This window comes from Morone saxatilis, unplaced genomic scaffold (assembly GCF_004916995.1).
Source record: "Morone saxatilis isolate NCDOM2014 unplaced genomic scaffold, NCSU_SB_2.0 Contig22, whole genome shotgun sequence".
Classification (NCBI taxonomy): domain Eukaryota; kingdom Metazoa; phylum Chordata; class Actinopteri; family Moronidae; genus Morone; species Morone saxatilis.
Window position 1 is genome coordinate 16486355 of NW_023339785.1, and position 17685 is coordinate 16504039.

The 17685-nt window shown below is 40.5% G+C and overlaps 1 protein-coding gene across 1 annotated transcript; it reads left to right on the plus strand.

Annotated features, from left to right (window-relative positions):
• The first annotated feature begins 958 nt into the window (after positions 1 to 958).
• LOC118333330 (alpha-1A adrenergic receptor-like) lies at positions 959 to 13043 on the plus strand. Its single transcript, XM_035668919.1, has 2 exons — positions 959 to 2501; positions 9874 to 13043. The coding sequence occupies exons 1-2, from the start codon at positions 1529 to 1531 to the stop codon at positions 10431 to 10433; spliced, it is 1533 nt and encodes a 510-aa protein (XP_035524812.1). The 5' UTR covers positions 959 to 1528; the 3' UTR covers positions 10434 to 13043.
• The last annotated feature ends 4642 nt before the right edge of the window (positions 13044 to 17685 follow it).

Here is a 17685-nt window from a genome sequence, read left to right on the forward strand (position 1 = left end):
AGCAGTGAAATAAGGAGGTAAATGCTGGAAGTTAATGAAAAAGTAAAGCTAGTTAAGAAACACAGTAGAGGCCAAGGTTTTGGTTGGATTAAAAACAACACCTTTCACGCTATAAGTGCCTTTCTAGAGAAGCTTAATATTATTACAGAATGGAGAATGAATATTGAGAATAAACTCACTGAATATACTGGTTTTAATTAAATCTATTCAAATTCTAACAATGTCTCAGACCTTTGAGAAAACCTGGTTCAAAAGTTAACCTAAACATTCCTGGTAAAAAAGACAATGAAGTAATTGAACCATAAGAGTATAAAGACTGTTTTATGTTTCTAATAAATATTAACGAGGAAGAATAAAAAAACATGACACTGAGTGGTCGTAAATCTTAAAGTTCCTCCTGGTGGATGAATACAAAACAGCTTAACAGAGCTTAAAAGATTCTGTATGAGAGGGAACTTGTGTTTTTTTTTTTTACATTGAATCGTAAAGGTTACAGTTCTTTCACAGGTTATCATAAGAAACATTTGCTGGTATTTTGTCCTCTACCAGTGTTCACGATCATCAGTAGTCAAAAAGCTCTTAACCAGCAGAAACCTCAGTTTTAGGAATGTGCATGTTTCTGAACTCAGTCCATTAAGTCACTCCTCACTAACTGAGCTCATATCCAAAATGAGGTTACTTTGAGGAACTCCTGCATTTGACCAAAATAGGAGATAAATACCTGCTATAGCAGAGGGGATTGTATGTGATTTTGTTATCAACTTTTGAACTTACTTAATTTGACCTTTAAGGCTTAACCTTTTAAGCTGCGTGCCTGAACATCATAAATATGTCTGAGGACCACACATAGGTGGAGTAGATATTATTTCATACAGTAGTATATGCTCAACCTTGAGTTTGAGTTTTCTGTATTATAACTGCTCTTATTTTCTGCTGCCATTAAAGCATGGTGTCATATTTATGGGACTCCAAACTACAAGCTGACAAAAAAGTTAGGGTGGCTTTGGCTCGAAAGTCTTTCACTTGTAATTGTCCAGTTAAGCGCCCTCCCACAGTGAGGAAAAAAATACAAGACACCGAAGAGGCGCTTCTCACAAAACGCACAAATCTCTTCTCATTCCCGCATGTTTGGGTAAAATGATGCAAATATATGTGTTGCGCTTTCTGTGGAGTCACGGCTCTTCATGTAACGATGCGTCATGCGCGCTTCATAGGCTCGAGTTTAGGTATGTCTGGTCAGTACATGGCAGAGCTGTGTGTGGTGCAGAGGAGGCAGGAGATGACTGCTGCCCCCCTCACTTCTTCACTGAGCCTCAGGAGAGTGGAGGGAGAAGGACTGTATGGGGACTGTACTGCTGCACAGTGAGCGTTTGTTCTCAGCGCTGATTTGGAAGCAAAATTGCTACCAGGCAGTTAAACCATGCAGACTTTGGCTATTTAGACGGTTTATTTATGTTTAGTAAAGCTCTTTCGTGAGTTGCAGTTACAAGTGATCTGAAACCTGCTATGGAGGACTTCTTGAGTCAAAATGAGTCTGAGCACTGACAATGTCACAAACTTGTGGAAAAATGGTTCCGCGGAACTCGACGGGACTCTGGGTGCGTCCTCCCCGGTCAACTTCACCAACAGCTCCGGGGGAAACCACACGGAACCCAGCGAGGTGGATCTCACCCGAGCCATCCCGCTCGGTTTGGTGCTTGGAGCTTTTATCGTGTTCGCCATCGCGGGCAACATCCTCGTCATCCTCTCGGTGGTGTGCAACAGGCACCTGCGCACCCCGACAAACTACTTCATCATCAACCTGGCCATCGCCGACCTGCTGCTGAGCACCACGGTGCTGCCGGTGTCCGCCACGCTGGAGATCCTAGACTACTGGGTGTTCGGCAGGATCTTCTGTGACATCTGGGCGGCGGTGGATGTGCTGTGCTGCACCGCGTCCATCATGAGCCTGTGCGTAATATCCATCGACCGCTACATCGGAGTGAGCTACCCGCTGCAGTACCCGGGCATCGTGACGGAGAAGCGGGCTCTGCTGGCCATGCTCGGGGTCTGGGCGCTGTCGGTGGTCATCTCCATCGGACCTCTGTTCGGGTGGAAGCAGCCACCGTCGCCGGACGACACGGTGTGCCCCATCACCGAGGAACCGTTTTACGCGCTCTTCTCCTCCCTCGGCTCCTTCTACATCCCCCTCGTCGTTATTCTGGTCATGTACTGCCGGGTGTACATAGTCGCCAAACGGACCACTAAGAACCTGGAAGCCGGTGTGATGCGTGAGAGGATGAACTCTAGTGAGCTGACCCTCAGGATCCACAAGGGCTCGCAGGTGCAGGAGGACCCCGGCAGCTCAGGCACCGGCAAGGGTCGCGCACACCAAGCCAGAAGCTCCCTCACGGTGAAACTTCTGAAATTCTCCCGGGAGAAGAAAGCGGCAAAAACTTTGGGAGTTGTGGTCGGCATGTTTACGCTCTGCTGGCTGCCCTTCTTTCTCGCCTTACCCATAGGTAGGTTCAGTGGGTCGTTTATACTGTGGTCTGTCGCACTGCCATCAATGAAACTTATGTTCGGCCATTTACAAAAATACAACCCTCATTCATTTTCCTCAAAGCCCCCCTTCCAATTTAAAAACTTAATTTAGTTAATGAGCTTGCAGAGAAGATATTACAGTCATTTAAATGTATGTATGAAGTTAAAAATTAGGCAGTTAAAGGCTGCTGCAGGCCTTGTAAATCATATCAATAGCTGGCACTGGGAAAGCCTCCTGGGTACCATTCACTGCTCTGCACTGCCACCAACCCTACAAGTGGGCTTTGATATACTGTAGTGGTCTTTCTGTACTGCAGGAATAAGAAATAACATCACCCATATATTAATGCAGCATTCAATTTATGGTGCAGTGGGAGTTGATCTATGTTATTTCTCTAACTTCACAGCTTCTGTTTATACAATCAAGTTAGTTTGCTTCGTATTTTATGATGATGATTTTATGACTTTAAATTTGCTGCACCATTCACTCCACAACGCCAAAGCTATATGACATTATAGTCTCCAACTTCAGGGCCCATAGTAAGGGATGAAACATGCTTTTAAGAAGCTTAGAAGGAATTCTTCTGAAGCTTATCCAGACATTATTAGTGTTGTCTTTGCGTTATCCCCTGAGTCTCAGTTCATCTCTTGGTGCAACAAATACACTCCTTAAGCGTGCCAAGTGAAGACTAGATGGCTTCCCCCTGCTCTGGTCAGTTGATTCAGAGGCCTGTGGGGCCCACTGGAGCTCCCTGATGCCACTGTGACTGGCACACATTCAACACCCCGCTGTCATGGTTGATTTAAAAACTGCAGAGGAAATTAAACAATATATTCTGTGGTGAAGCGCTCAGGCCACTGGCTGTGTTGTGGCAAGGAGGTTAAGAAAACATTAAGTGATGGAGTCTGACCTACAAGCATGGCTGCTGTATTTTAGATGATGGTTTGCTTGATTCCCTGGCTGCCAGGACATTGATCCCTCGTGGTACTGTGAGTTTGTGCACATATGTGAGCGTGTGTTTGTCTGTCGACATGTGCCTGTGTGTGCATACATGTGGTCATATGGGAATATGTTTATCCCCCTGGCTTCAAGCAGCAGCTCATCACATCCTCACATGGACACACACATTAGTACCTGGGGCAAGATCACTATGCAGGGTCACATAGTGGGGATTATTTTGCCTCAAAGCATTCTAAGATACCATAAGCACGTACCAAATGTAATTTTCCAAAGTTCTGGTTTTCAGATCTGAGAGGTTTCTGAGAGCAGATATGAGGCAGATTTGAGGTTCAGGAGGGGCCTGTTTATGTAACACTAATCAACAAACTGCCAAGAAACCCCGGAGGGTACGTTTCTCTGTACAGTGTCTGGTGTAGCATACTGATACACTGTGACAAAGCACCATAAAACCTTATTTCATGCTAATTTGTAACTGCCCTCACTGAATGAAAAAGCAGTCTTCTGGTGGGGAATGCCGTAACTAGTATAAACAGTATTTCCACTTTGTCAAAGTATACACTTGAAACTGCTTTTTTCCCCAACATTGGAGCCTTCTTTGTTTCCAAAAGGAGTTTTATTTAAGTTTGTGCCTTTGCTCTCTCTTGTGTAACTCCCGTATGAACTTAACTACTAAAACTCTGACAGGGCAGCGGTGTTGCACCCTGAGTATTCATTAGCCTCCACCCACAGAGTGGGATTTCCTGTCTCACACTTGTTATTACCCTGCTCCTTCCTCTCCACACTGTCACTGATATGTAACGTATGTGGGGGTTTCTGGTTGGCGGTGTGTGTGTGCTGGTGGCAGTAGATGGCAAAAGTTTAATTTGTGTCAAAGGATGCTGAAAATATATGTGTGCATGTATGAAAGTATGTTCATGTGTGCTTTGAGTGATTGTGTCAGTGTGGCTGCAGCTTCTTCGCTAGATTTAAATGCGTGTTGAAACCGAGGCTGCAATTTGCCAGAAAGAGCCGTTGCAACCTTTGACCCCTGAAGCTTCAACCTGAGACCATATGCAGCTTAAAGAAATATGTGAACTCTCTCCATTATAACTGGCTAACTTGACAGATTCAAATTCTGTAAATACCTTGTTTTTGTTTTTGTACATAAATGGCAAAGATGCAGCTAGCAGTCCAGTTCGAGTCATTCCTCTTCAGTGTCTCCTTTTACGCATTTAACTTGGAGCAAAGTAAGGTATACAGACTTCAAGACTATAAACATTACATCAAAGTTTTTAAGTTAGTGTTACTCTAGGCAAGCGTCCTTGGACAAAAAGCAGCCCAAAATTTTATACACGCTCTCTGAGTGGTGTCCAACTTAGCTTGTTTGTCAGTAAGGGTGACATATCTAAACTTAAAGTTATTTCATAACACACATTCTTGTATCACATTTTGAAAAAAAATGACACCATAACAGCTTAATTACACTGTAATAATCAGACTAGTGCCGAAAGTGACCAAAAAAGGCTTTTTCAAGGGCCAGGCGAGATTAAAGCAGCCAAAGTTTCACAATATTTATATATCTTATATTTGATGGAGCGGTTTTATCTTTGACAATAATGTCATTTTATTGACACTGTCCCACCAGCAGGTCTCTATTACTACAGTATGTTGAGCAGTTTTCCAAGCATGAAATGTACTTCATGCTGACTGAGAAGGAAATGTGGAAATTATGCGCAACATATTAAATATTTCAATTTGATGTTATAGAGCAGTCATAAAAAACTTAGGTCAGAATACTTTTTAACACTAAATTTGATTGATTTTGACTTTTATAAGGGCCAAATTAAAAAACAGAATAAATTGCCTGATAAAAGAAAACATAAAGATGTTTATAATACTAACTATTCGCACAATATTGCTTCAAAAAACACTCAAAAAATACCAGAAAAAAAACACAAGCTGTCAGCAGCTACACCTGCACACAAACATGCAGCCGTAGCTGTACCTAACTAATTTTCATTACCGAATTATTCTGCCAGTTGTTTTCTAGATTAATTGATTCATTGTTCAGTGTATAAAAAGTGAGGATATAATGAAAAATGCCCAATGTGCTGCCTTCATACTCGAAAACTCTATGACATAAGACAAAGAGACAAGGAAAAGCAGCAAATCCTCACATTTTAGAAGCAGCTTGATTAATTGAAGGTTCATTGTTAATCAGAATTACTGCCAATTAATTTCCTGTTCATCAACTAATCGATTAATTGCATAATGAGCAACAAAGCCAAACCAAGATAAGGAAACATACATAGAACTATTATAAGCATTAAAGCATTGTCATAAAGTGTAGAAAAAGTGGTTTTCTATACTCTTAAAACGTGGAGAACATTAAAGGTCTCAGAGGAGAGACTCGTCTACATTTCAGTGTTTCAATGAGCTGTTTTCTCATGTTCTCTGCTCGACACTCAGCTGAAGAGAAATCGTCAGTCCCCAGGGGATACTCATGTTGTTTCATTGCACACATTGTCCTGCAGCTCTTTAACACCCAGCGCAGGCACCAATGTCCTGTGAAGGCCTCACAAATAGCAACTGGTGCGAGCCCGTACGTGAGAGGAACCAACACTTTGGGGTGTTAACTAATTGTTTATGTGTTTTTGGAAGAGATACTGGGTCTGCGTGCAAGTGAGCGTGTGCATGTTTTTTTGTTACATGAGCTGGCCGGCCCCCACACTTAGCAGGGGAGGGAGTGGTTTAATGAAATGGTTTTTGAAGGGGAGAAATAATGAGAGTGCTAAGTGTCAAAGCGATGAAGATGAAAGGAGATGGCAGAGCTGAGCTGGAGGGGCCACAGGGCAGTGGGGGTGAAAGTGAGGGTCCCTGGGATGTCAACGCAATTTTCCAGAAATAGCTTCATGCTACGATTTCATTGAAAGAAATCTGCGAGGGCAATAACACTTCTGTCCTTTTAGATAAAGACATATTAATCATATTTATGGGTGTGTATGAAACAGGACGTGTGAGTTTTCGGAGAGCAGATTGTGTGTGTGTGTGTGTGTGTGTGTGTGTGTGTGTGCGTGCGTGCGGTCTACATGGCACAGAATAGGCATTGCTTCTTCCAATTAGCAAGAATAACAGGATGCCTTGTTTTGTTAAGATGTTCCTGTGTTTCATAGTGAGATGTGTGTACGTGTGCCTGTCCTGAGGAAGGAGGTGCAAACATTTCTCTTAACAGAAGGGGCAGGACCACCAACAACAATCCCTCCCGCAGTTATCAATATACCATTGTCTTTCAACCAAGGCCTTGTATCGTCTTCTGTTTATTCTATAGCCTTTCAACATAAACACTCTTCAAGGGACAAAAATGGACCATGTTCACACAAAACTTAAACACACAATCAGGTACCATATCTGGCCACAGGAAGATCTGTTGACTTTTTTCTAGTTCCTACACACACTATGCAGGCAGTGACCCACCTTTTGGTCTTTGGGCCTCTTAGACGTACAGGGGGCCCTTCCTGGCAGCCAGACGGAGCCACAAAGATGTGTTTGTCCTGGTAGATGCCCCCCGTCATATCCCATCTGTAAGTTTTATAAATGACTCACAGTACATATAGAAAGACTTAGAAAGACAAGTAAGAAGCAATTTATACATTTGGGCATCGAAAAAAGCTGAAAAAAAGATTAAATTAATCAATAAGTAAATTTAGTTTTTAAGTAAAGCCAAAACATTCTTTGGTATCGGCTTCACTATTGTGAGGATTTGCTGCTTTCTTTTGTTTAGATAATTACAAATTAAAAGTGTTTTTTAGACCCATAAGTAAAAAAAATATCATTGTCACTTTGGGGTAAAGCAATTTTTTAAGGACATTTTTCAAATTTTCTTGTACATTAATTGAAAAAAAATGTTGTTAGATAAATGGATAATGAAGAAATGCCAGTATCAGTCCTAGTACAGAGTATATAAATATTTGTTTATGATTTAACAAACTTTTTTGGGACATTTTGAAGCAGCACATAGCCTTCTTCTCAAGAATCACTACCAGTAATACAGTTATCTGTTTAAAAAAATGTTGATTTATGGTCAGTCAGTAAAAAACAGTAACAGTAAAAATCACAGATTTGCTCAGTATATAGTAGTATATATAAATGCTTGTTTCTATCTTTCATTGGGTATTCATTATTTGTGTTTTCTTTATTTAATCTGCGAGATGGGAACAAGAGAAAAATCTGACTTGTTATGCAGGCAGTTATCAAAATTTGCAACCCAATATCATCAAAAAGAGACAGACAGACAATGGGAGACGGAAAGAGAGAGACAGGTTGAGAAATGAGAGAATGACCAAGTTATAATTCCACATCGTACTTTGTATCCTAATAACAGACATAACTCACACGGTTATGTAATCACGTTTAAGTGGCTGTCCAGAAGCGAAAATAGCATGTGAAAATACCAGGCACTAAGAAGAGACCCATTCATCTACAGTTTTTATCACGTACACACGCACGCACACACACACACACACAAACACACACACACACACACACACAGCTTGTAGTGGTTTCAGGAGTTATATGAAAGCTGGAAGTAACATTTCCATATATTGTCACATCACTTTCTTATCACTTTCCTCTAGGTTAACAAATTTGAGCATTGTGTGTGTGCACGCGCCTTTGTGTTGTCAAATTGTCAAGTTTGCATGGTTGCACTTATGCGCAGGTTTTTATGGTATCAAACCAAAACAATGTGGGATGTTTTTGTTTTTAACTCATTAACTGGACACAACTCCCTTCAGGCTGTTATCATTATTTGCAGCCAATAATACATTTAATCCCTTGGCTATGTACTAAATAATTAACCTTGTATCGCTTGAAATAGTTGGTAATGCTATTGATCTGATATTCATGAAGAACCATGCTGAGGTGTCTTATCTGTCTGCCTATAATATTTTACCAGAGGTAATTTCACACTTGAAAGCCTGAGATTATAGTGCATCCTCAGCCTCTCCAGGACTGAGATATTAATTTAAAAATGTGGGTTGGTGTAGAGAAACACAGTTTTACTCACATCTGCCCACACAAACACACACCAACACACAAACTTTCACACCAATTTTACACTTGCTTATAAATTCCCTGTTTTTATCTCCAAGCTTCCCCTCTAACCTCATTAGCTTGTAAAATATTCTTCCTCTATTTAAGCCTGGCCACGGGAGGAGGGAAAGCACCACAAGGGCAGGTTACTGCAGTTTAACACAAGCTGAACTCACTCACTAGCATACACAGAAAACTTGCTTTAGAATCCTTTGTAATCATTAGGATTGCCTCTAATTGTGGGGGGGAGTCTTGTTGAATCTAACTGACATCCTATCTTCCCAAAGGCAACGCTCCTTGATCTGCAGGTGCAAGAAAGGGAAGGTTTGTTGTGGCAGTGTAACCTCTTACAGAAAAGTTGCTATTTAACTTCAACTTAAAAAGCTACCCTTTGCTCGAAGCGAAGCATCTCTCCCACAGTGTGTTTATCTGAAAGGGAAATCAGGATCATCCCACCCTCTCTCTATTCTTGAGTCCTCCAGAGGAACTGTGACAGAGCGGCTGCATCGTGTTTAGAAAAGGAAGCATAAAGTCTTTACTTAATGATAAATAACTCATGCCCTCTCTGGTCTTTCGCTGTTGGGCTTCACATCCTGTCTGCCCACAGTTTCGCTGTGAAGTCCTCTGTTATTCTTAATCAATGCTGCCATCTGCTGGGTAAAATATAACCTGCAGTCATAGAGAGGATCAACAGAGCTAAAGGAAAAACTAGTAACCGTCAAGCTCTATGGATTCAATACTGCGCACAATAAACATACATATCAATATTCAAAAATTCTGTATTTCAGTGACTTTCATTTAGTCTTAGCAGGTTGGCAACTCTTGCATAGGAGAAACTACAGGCCACCTATACGCTTGGAAGACGAGTTTAGCTGGTTAACTTCACAGCCATTAAATCCTACACACTGGTCCTTGTTTTTTTTGTCTGGTCTTAAGTATTATTCATGACTAAATAAACAACCATTAAAGTTAAAGTTAGAAAAAACATTTGTAAGTATTATTTGAGTTTAACACTCAAATACTCACAAATCACTCATCTGCACTGTCTGTGTGGTTTGATCAGATTTGTTTGATAGTGCCACCAACATAAGCAACAACCCCACAACTGTCATCCCATTTTGATTTAAATCTTGATAAATTCTGATTGGTGCGAAGAAGTGGGTGAAAATCCTCCTTTTTCAAAACTAGTTTTCACTCAAAAGAGAGACAGAAAAAACTATTTACACACAATTTAAGGGCTTCTGTACAAAGCCACTGCCCACTAATGATTGAATTAAATATAAAAAAAAAAATTCTCTCTCTCTATTCTATGTTTCCAGGTTCTTTTAATGTGAACTTGCGCCTACCTGATGTCCTCTTCAAAGTGATCTTCTGGCTGGGCTACTTCAACAGCTGTCTGAATCCCATCATCTACCCCTGCTACAGCCGTGAGTTCAAGCTGGCCTTCATTCGTATCCTGAGATGCCAGTGTCATCAGCGTAAACGTCCCGGCTGGAGGGCATACAATTACCGTTCCTCCAACTTCAGCTCGTCTGGACACTCACGCAAAGGCTCAGCGGATCACAACTCCAGCTGCTTGAACGGGAGCCAGCGTACCCTGCCCTCCTCAGCCAGTCCAAGCCCCAGCTACCTGAGCAAGGGTCTCCAACCTTGCCCTGAAGGGGAAACATTATACATCTGGGGGGCCACTACCCCGACTCCCTCCACACCCAACCTGCTGCCTGGCAGCCCCGCAGACTGCCAGCTGGGAGCTCTTAGAGGGCAGGTAAGAGGAGGGAAACAAGCTGAAGAGATGTCTGGCGGTGTCTTCTCTTTCTCCTTTGGGAAGAATCGAAATAAGGGCAACCAGGACAACATGATGCCTGATGACAAGGTGTGACTGCTGAGTCTTACTGAGACATGACTTGTTAGTTCCTTACAGGGATTAAAGTCACAAACAGAGCGTGGATGTAGGGTTTCACAGATTTGCTGCAGTCACTGTACATGGTCCTGTGATCATACGTCAGTCAGTGGATTTTTATTGTCATTAGTGGTCAATGTGAGGTGAAGAGTACTGACTATGCTGCTGTATCAGAAGTATTTTGTCTATGTTACTGTAGCTGTGGTTGACATAGACAGGAAGGAGTTCAAGAGTTCAAGACAAAATAACTGTTTGCTGTCCTCTTTGGGACTGGAACACCAGTGCATGCTTTTTGATTAAACTAAAAATTAATTTAAAAAGGAAAAAGGACACATTTTCACAGCCTTCCCTTCACCCCCTTCAGATCAAAATCCATCTCTGCCCTGTAAAAAGACTGAACATGACCAAGAACCTGACTTGTGTAAAATGTGTGATAAGACAAATGATCACCTTTCTGTTGCAGTCACTTGATATCTTCATGGTATGTTGTGGTAATAAAATATAACCTGGTTTATCTGCTGTGCGCACAATCATCAGATATGATCTTGTCTGTATGTTTGATGTTCAAAAAGTTATGAATGTCAATATTAGAAATGTGATCGAAACATGAATAAACTTAGAACGTTGTTCAAATGGTACTTTTGGCAAAACTCTCTCTGTAACTCTACTTACTGGATGTGAAAAGAAATGACCATTATATATTATCTTAGATGTCAGTCTGATGATCAATGGATGTTATTTGTTTTAAGTTGGGCTGTGTCCTGAGTGAAGAGACGGGCTCAGTATTGAGTGTCTGAGGTGAAGAGCAAACACTAGGCTGTTACTTAGAAGAACATTTCCAGTGACAAGAGATCAGTCTGAGGGTTTATTGTTTATGTAGACAGGTCAGCCATGAGACATCTAACTGTATCTGTTCACTTACCTCATGGTCCACTGACTTCTGGTACATCCCAGGGAATTATTTACTCCTGATGGCCTTTGTTTTGTCAGTGGATCAATACTTGACATAGACAGAGTCTGCATGCAGCTCCATATGGTGAAGGAACAGAGGGAGTTTTAGATTAACCAGTGAGACATGATCGGCACTGGAGGGAAAGGGAAAGGCATCCACTTGAAGACCTAAATGGATTTATATTGAGTGGCTGATGGTGATTTCGATGCTGGACACCTCAGATAACCACAGCCTGATTAATGACAGCAGCAATTTTGCTTGATTTCAGAGCACCATTGTTAAAGTCTGTGTGCTGTGCCTTCTACACATCCCCATCTTTGCCATGAAAGGAAATCTTTTCATCTCTGTTACAGTGGCACATTTCCAAAGCTTTTGGACATCCACCAATGCTTTAGTGGTTTTCCTGATAGTGGCGGACTTCCTGTTTGCTGTGCTGGTGACGCCTTTCAGTTTGGTGCGTTGCATCGGCAGCTGTCTTCTTCTGCCCGAGCACACTTCTTGCTGGACATCACCTTCTGTATGTCCTCCATGTTTAATCTCAGCTGCGTGGCACTGGACTGATCCATAGGTCCGAATGTTTCCTAGGCATGTGGCTCTGCTGGATTCTGCCTTTGGTCATCTCCTCCCTTTGCATCTCCCTCTGCATGTACACTCAGTTGCCTCTTGCCGTGGCAAGCAGCAGCACTCAGCAGGATACTCAAAACCTGTCTGGCCACGTTTCATCTGGCCTTTGCAACCTCTATCTCCTTCTTCATTCCCATGGGTTTCATGCTGTTTGACTATGGTAAAATCTTAAAGGCAGCCCAGGGACAAGCAAGGTGGATCCATGCACCATTGATTACTATACTGGGCAGCGTTAGATGAACCAGTGCCCCTGAGGACTGACTCCACCAGACAAGTCCAGGCTCATGTGGAAAAACATTCTCTGAAGAAGGAACATAGGGCTGTTAAGACACTTCCTGTTCTGTTTTTTTTATGTTTTAATACAGCCCATCCTCTGAAGTCCTACAGCATCAGCCTCCTGGTTCTGGAGTCCTCCATGTGGCTTGGATATACTAACTCTTCTTTGAACCCTTTCCTCTATGCTTTATTCAACAAGAACTACCGTCATGTATTTGCAGGCATGTTAGACTGTGAGCTTTTGGTGAGGCAGTTAAGAGCAGGATTCCCTACTTTGTGGTAGACAAGCACAAACAGTTGTTATCATTAATTTCACAGTGAGATTAGTCTGAGTTAGTGTGTTTCCATCCAAATGTACTGCAAAGTTGAACTGAGTTTTAAGTAAATCAGCAAAAGAAAATGCGAATGAATGCTTGTTTCTAACCACTGCTGGTATGCAATTATTTGGAGCTGGTTCATCAAAATAAGCAGTAGGTGGTAACAAATCACCAGTCAGAAGATACTAGAAGATAAGTAATTCAAATACCACAAGTCAAACCTCAAACAGTAAAACAATGCAGAAAACACAATGGAGGGATAATATTTACTTAGTTTCATATAGTAATGTGAGAAAGGTTACATCAGATCTTTGTGGAGCGAGTTAAAGGTGGGTTAAAAATTAAGGAGAAATCCAAAACCACGAGACCAAGACTGTGATATAGTACAAAGAATGACACAGCAAGTAATGTAACTAACATTAGCAGGGTTGTAGTTTTGTAAACTGTCTGCCTTTTGTAAAAGTTGCTGCTTTGAAACTAACATGCAGAGAGGAAGAAATGAGTTTCCCTTTGCCAGCACACCAGCTCTAGACAGCGATAATTCACAGCTTTCCTGTTACTACGGCTAACTTGACAATAACAGCGTATCTTGGCAAAGTACAAAGTAAGCTCAGTGTCCATGGGCAAGTAATTTAACGTTACCTGACACAAGTTAGTGTTGTGTGGCTCAGTCCGAGCACTGCTTCCAACCACTTAATTTTGCTTTTCTTTATCTTGAAGGCAAGGTTCAAACTATATTACCGTGCATTAAGGATCATCAGCGTCAGATGTTTTCCCACACCTGGTACAGATAAAACCTCCTGCCCACCAATGGCCAGTTTCTATCTATTTTAAAATCTCTACGAAATTTCAGGAACTTTCATTTTTTTTAAATTTCAGCAAGTCAGCTGAGTTGAGGAGGAACCCCCAATTTTACCCTCCTTTCTTTCTTTCTTTGTTTTTATAAATAGAAACCACTGATATATTTTGTGTTATTTCTGTCCCATTAACCTGTGTAATGTGTTGTAAGAATACGGTAACATACAATTTAAATGTCATGAATATCATAGTGATACCATAAGAGAAAAAATACCATCAGCCACAACATTTTATAAGAAATATTTTATTAAAATTTAATTACAAAACAACAAACTGTAATTAGACTTAGGTGGGGTAAGTGATTCTATGTAATGCAACTCTAATCCAAAATGCTCTCTGGCTCTGTACATAAAAAACATCGGATCGAGCCACACAACATTAAAAGTAAAATTCCTTGCCTGTAGACATTAATCTTACTTTCTAGGTTTCCAAGATATGTTGTTATTGTGATGTTTGCTACAGTAGCAGGAGAGTTGTGAGTGTATCGTTGTCTGGCGCTGGTGTGCTGGCTCTAGGAAACCATCTCATCCTCTCTGCATGTTAGCAAACCCACTTTAGAGCTAACATCCATTACAATACTTGCTGTGCTTTTGTTATTATGGTATCTGTTACGGTCTGTTAGCTTACCCCACCTTTAAGTCACTGCACTTTATATCCAACAACAAAAACAAATCAGTACATAACTTTCATAAAACTGAACTAATATTTGTAAATCCCAGATAAGAATCTTTCATTCATCAGATTAATTTTGCAATGTATTTAATGTATTTAGTCTACAAGATACAGTTAAAAATATAAAGTTGTTTTACAAACATGTTAGAAAACAGTTGCTTATACACATCCAGCAGATAAGGACCAGCAATATGATTAATTTGGTCACTTCTTTCACATAATTGTATCCATTCTCAATACCAAAATATTAATTAGTGCAGCATTAATCAAGTGCTTTGAGTTGATTAAACATATTCATTATAAAAACGTGAATCCTGTCAGTCACCTGATATGGCTTTTATTGCATAATGATTTAAGAATTTCTTCATTTTTTCTGTCCCCAATGCAGGATGAGTGTAGACTGCAGGAACACCAAAATACAGAATCACTGTAAAGTTAAATTATACTTCTCTGTGCACTACACTTTGAACCTCTCATGTCAGAAAGCAGAAAGATATGCAAAAGCTCAGGACCTTTGCAGGGACTAAAATCATTGTTGATATTATAGAATAATACTACTTTGTCAAACCACTCAAATAAAAAATAAGATAAAGGCCTCCCAAGCTCATTAATGTTGACCAGTTCTGCTAAAACCTTAGCTGGCTAAACAGGCAGGTAATAGGGCAGCCCCAGCTCAGCGCACAGTGTAGGGTCTCTGCTTTGAAGGTATTTAAACATCTTCCTGCTGGCTGTGTGTCCTTTCCTCTTCACCTTGTCAATGAGGCAGCGTGCCCTGTCTGCCCTGTTGTTGTGAAGTATTGAGTCTTTCTCCTCGTCATTCAAGACACCATCTTCTAAAAGGTCATCCAGCAGCTGATTGATAACTTCTCTGGACATTTTACCCACAAGTTTAGACCTCACGCTGGCAAGTTCCTTATCTAAAACAATACAAGTGAAAAGAAAAAAAAAAAGACCCAAATTGTGACCCTTTTGAGGTGGTTTCATGGTGCACGGTCATTCAATTTTTTTTCTTACAATTTATTAATATGGCTCATGTAACCAGGAAATGCATTGTCTCTTGACTTTTTTATAAATGGGTATTGATTTTTTTCCGTCAGATAAAAGAAATCAGTACCATTGGGTTTAAAAACGATCCATTCAAATGAAAATAAACAAATACATTTTGACATTTTCAGTGATTACTGCAGCTTTAAGGTCTTAAATTCATTATCTGTAGCATATTTGAATGATTAATAATACTGTTTAATAAACAATCTCACGGTTCTGTAAAGAATACCATATATGCTATCACGATGTATTAATGTTTGTAGTGTTAAACCATTTAATTTAATTTATAACAAACCAATCACACCATAGCAAGATTGTGTTTGTCAGTTCTATGTGAAAAATCTACAGCAGCTCTTATGACACTTAAACTACTGTAGTTCTTCAAAACACTCATCATCATCATATACAGCGTCTTACCGTACATCACTGGAACATCACCGTAGTCATCTGAAATAAAATACAAAAAAATAAATAGGTGTTTACTTATGAGGCATTTGAGATAAATACGCCGATATATAGGTAGAGTAAATAAAGTATCATAATAATTATTTATAACCACTGACCTTTTCGAATTGCACAGGTCCATACTGGTCCAGATCGATGTCTGAGTGTGAGCTGGAAGTTACTGTCTGGATTTTCAATGAACACTTCAAAGAAGTTTGGGTCACTGCTTTCATATGCAAGCTTTAATTTCTGCATATAAAGGAAAAAAGGAACAGAATTAGACTTTGTGCGAATTTTTTAAATGTTATAATTCACATGCAATTTGTCAAGTAAGGTGTTTTAATTTTTAGAAGATTGATACCACACTCAAATCATAATCTGTATTTAGCTTAGCATAAATACTGGAAGCATGGGGGAAAACAGCTAGCCTGGCTCTGTCCAAGCATTAATCCTTGTGTTTAATCCTAACAATAACAGTACTGTAAAAACAGGAAGTTGTGATTGAGAAGTGCAGTGAACAAGGTACAACATGTTAATATCTCAGCTTTATGGCCAAGCCACACCACCTGGTGAGCAGCTTTTCATTTGGCGCCCACATTAAGAGGTTGGAGCAGCCACACAGCCCACGTGAGCAGCGTGATTCAGGCACAGCTGCAGCAGGGCGTCATCTAGAGATTCAACAAGATGCACCGCAGCAGCAGTTCAGTGAGGAAGGTAGAAGTAGGCGGTGTGGCCAGTTACTTTGGAACAGAGCCAGTGTAGCTAGTTCCCCCCATTTCTAGTCTTTTCTAGTGTGCTGACATCTAACTTTAAGTAAGACAGTATGTTAACAAATGTCAAACTATTGCTGTTTGTTTATCTCAAGATACCAATTTAGTGTGATAACAAGATAAGACTTTATTTTTAAGTTTGTTTCAATGATGATAAAAATAATAACAGGCTATCAATAATCAGCACAAACAACCTCTCTTAGCAACATCATCTCAGTTATATTAGATATTACGTTGGTTTTTTTTACCATTGAACAACATGTTCCTGTGTTCTCATCCTACATTATTATATATATATTTCTATAATTCACTCAGATTTAATAGCTGAAAGACAGTTCAAACCATACTTCAGGGTAAATTTCTGCACTCTCCGTATCGGCTGTGAGAATGAAACGGTCACGCATTTTCAGGGCCTTCACTGGGTATGGCTTTGGGATCATTTTGTATCCACTGGATAATTCCTTGTTTTTTATTGTCTGTGGTGGAAAAAAAAAAGACAAAAAGCTTCAAGGTTCCAGTAGCCAACATTGGTGTCTGTGTTTTGAAGTATGAATCGATATGGTGACAGTAGGATATCCAATAACCTGTTGTAGAGCAGGATCACAAGGGATCAGATAAACATGTAGTGTGAGGAAGGCTTTGTTGGTCTTGTATATTAACACTTTACAGTTAATTTTCACTGGAAAGCCCGCTTTCATCAGGACTCCTCTTGGGGAGAAAACTGGTTCGTATAACTTAACATGGGATGGTGTGACCTCAGACACTTGTTCCACAACATCTCCATAGGCATCTATGTGTAGAACCGCAAACTTGTCCAATATTGAAGGGATGTCATCTGCATAGAAGTGCATCAAGGTTTTTACAAACATGCAGTTAAACCTTATTTAAGTTGTTCTTTTTTTATTATTATATTTTGCTGCTTACCTGTGCAGATCCAGTGCGGCAGATATACTTCATCTAATTTTCCAGCAGTGACTGTGATGTCCAGTAGGGGACCTCCAGCAATGTACTGCATGGTTTCCAGTCTCTCCTTGTGTCCCTCCCAAAAGCCAAACTGGTATTTTAAGCTGATCTTTTCCTTACAAACCCAGCGCAAGCCAGAGACACTGCATTCAAATTTACCTGCTTCAGACTGATGGCTAATTTACGAAAGGGAAAACCATAAGAAGATCATAAGTTTGGATCTCCTTTGCACTAAAAGACCAACTAATATTGTTATATAAAGAGACAACAAAATATGCCTTTGCTGCACACTTGGACCTCAAAAGAAA

Excerpts from the sequence above, each read along its gene's own strand:
- LOC118333330 (XM_035668919.1), top strand. The coding sequence starts at position 1,529 with ATGAGTCTGAGCACTGACAATGTCACAAACTTGTGGAAAAATGGTTCC. Across the intron at positions 2,502-9,873 it reads CTTTCTCGCCTTACCCATAG|GTTCTTTTAATGTGAACTTG; the intron begins GTAGGTTCAGTG and ends CTATGTTTCCAG.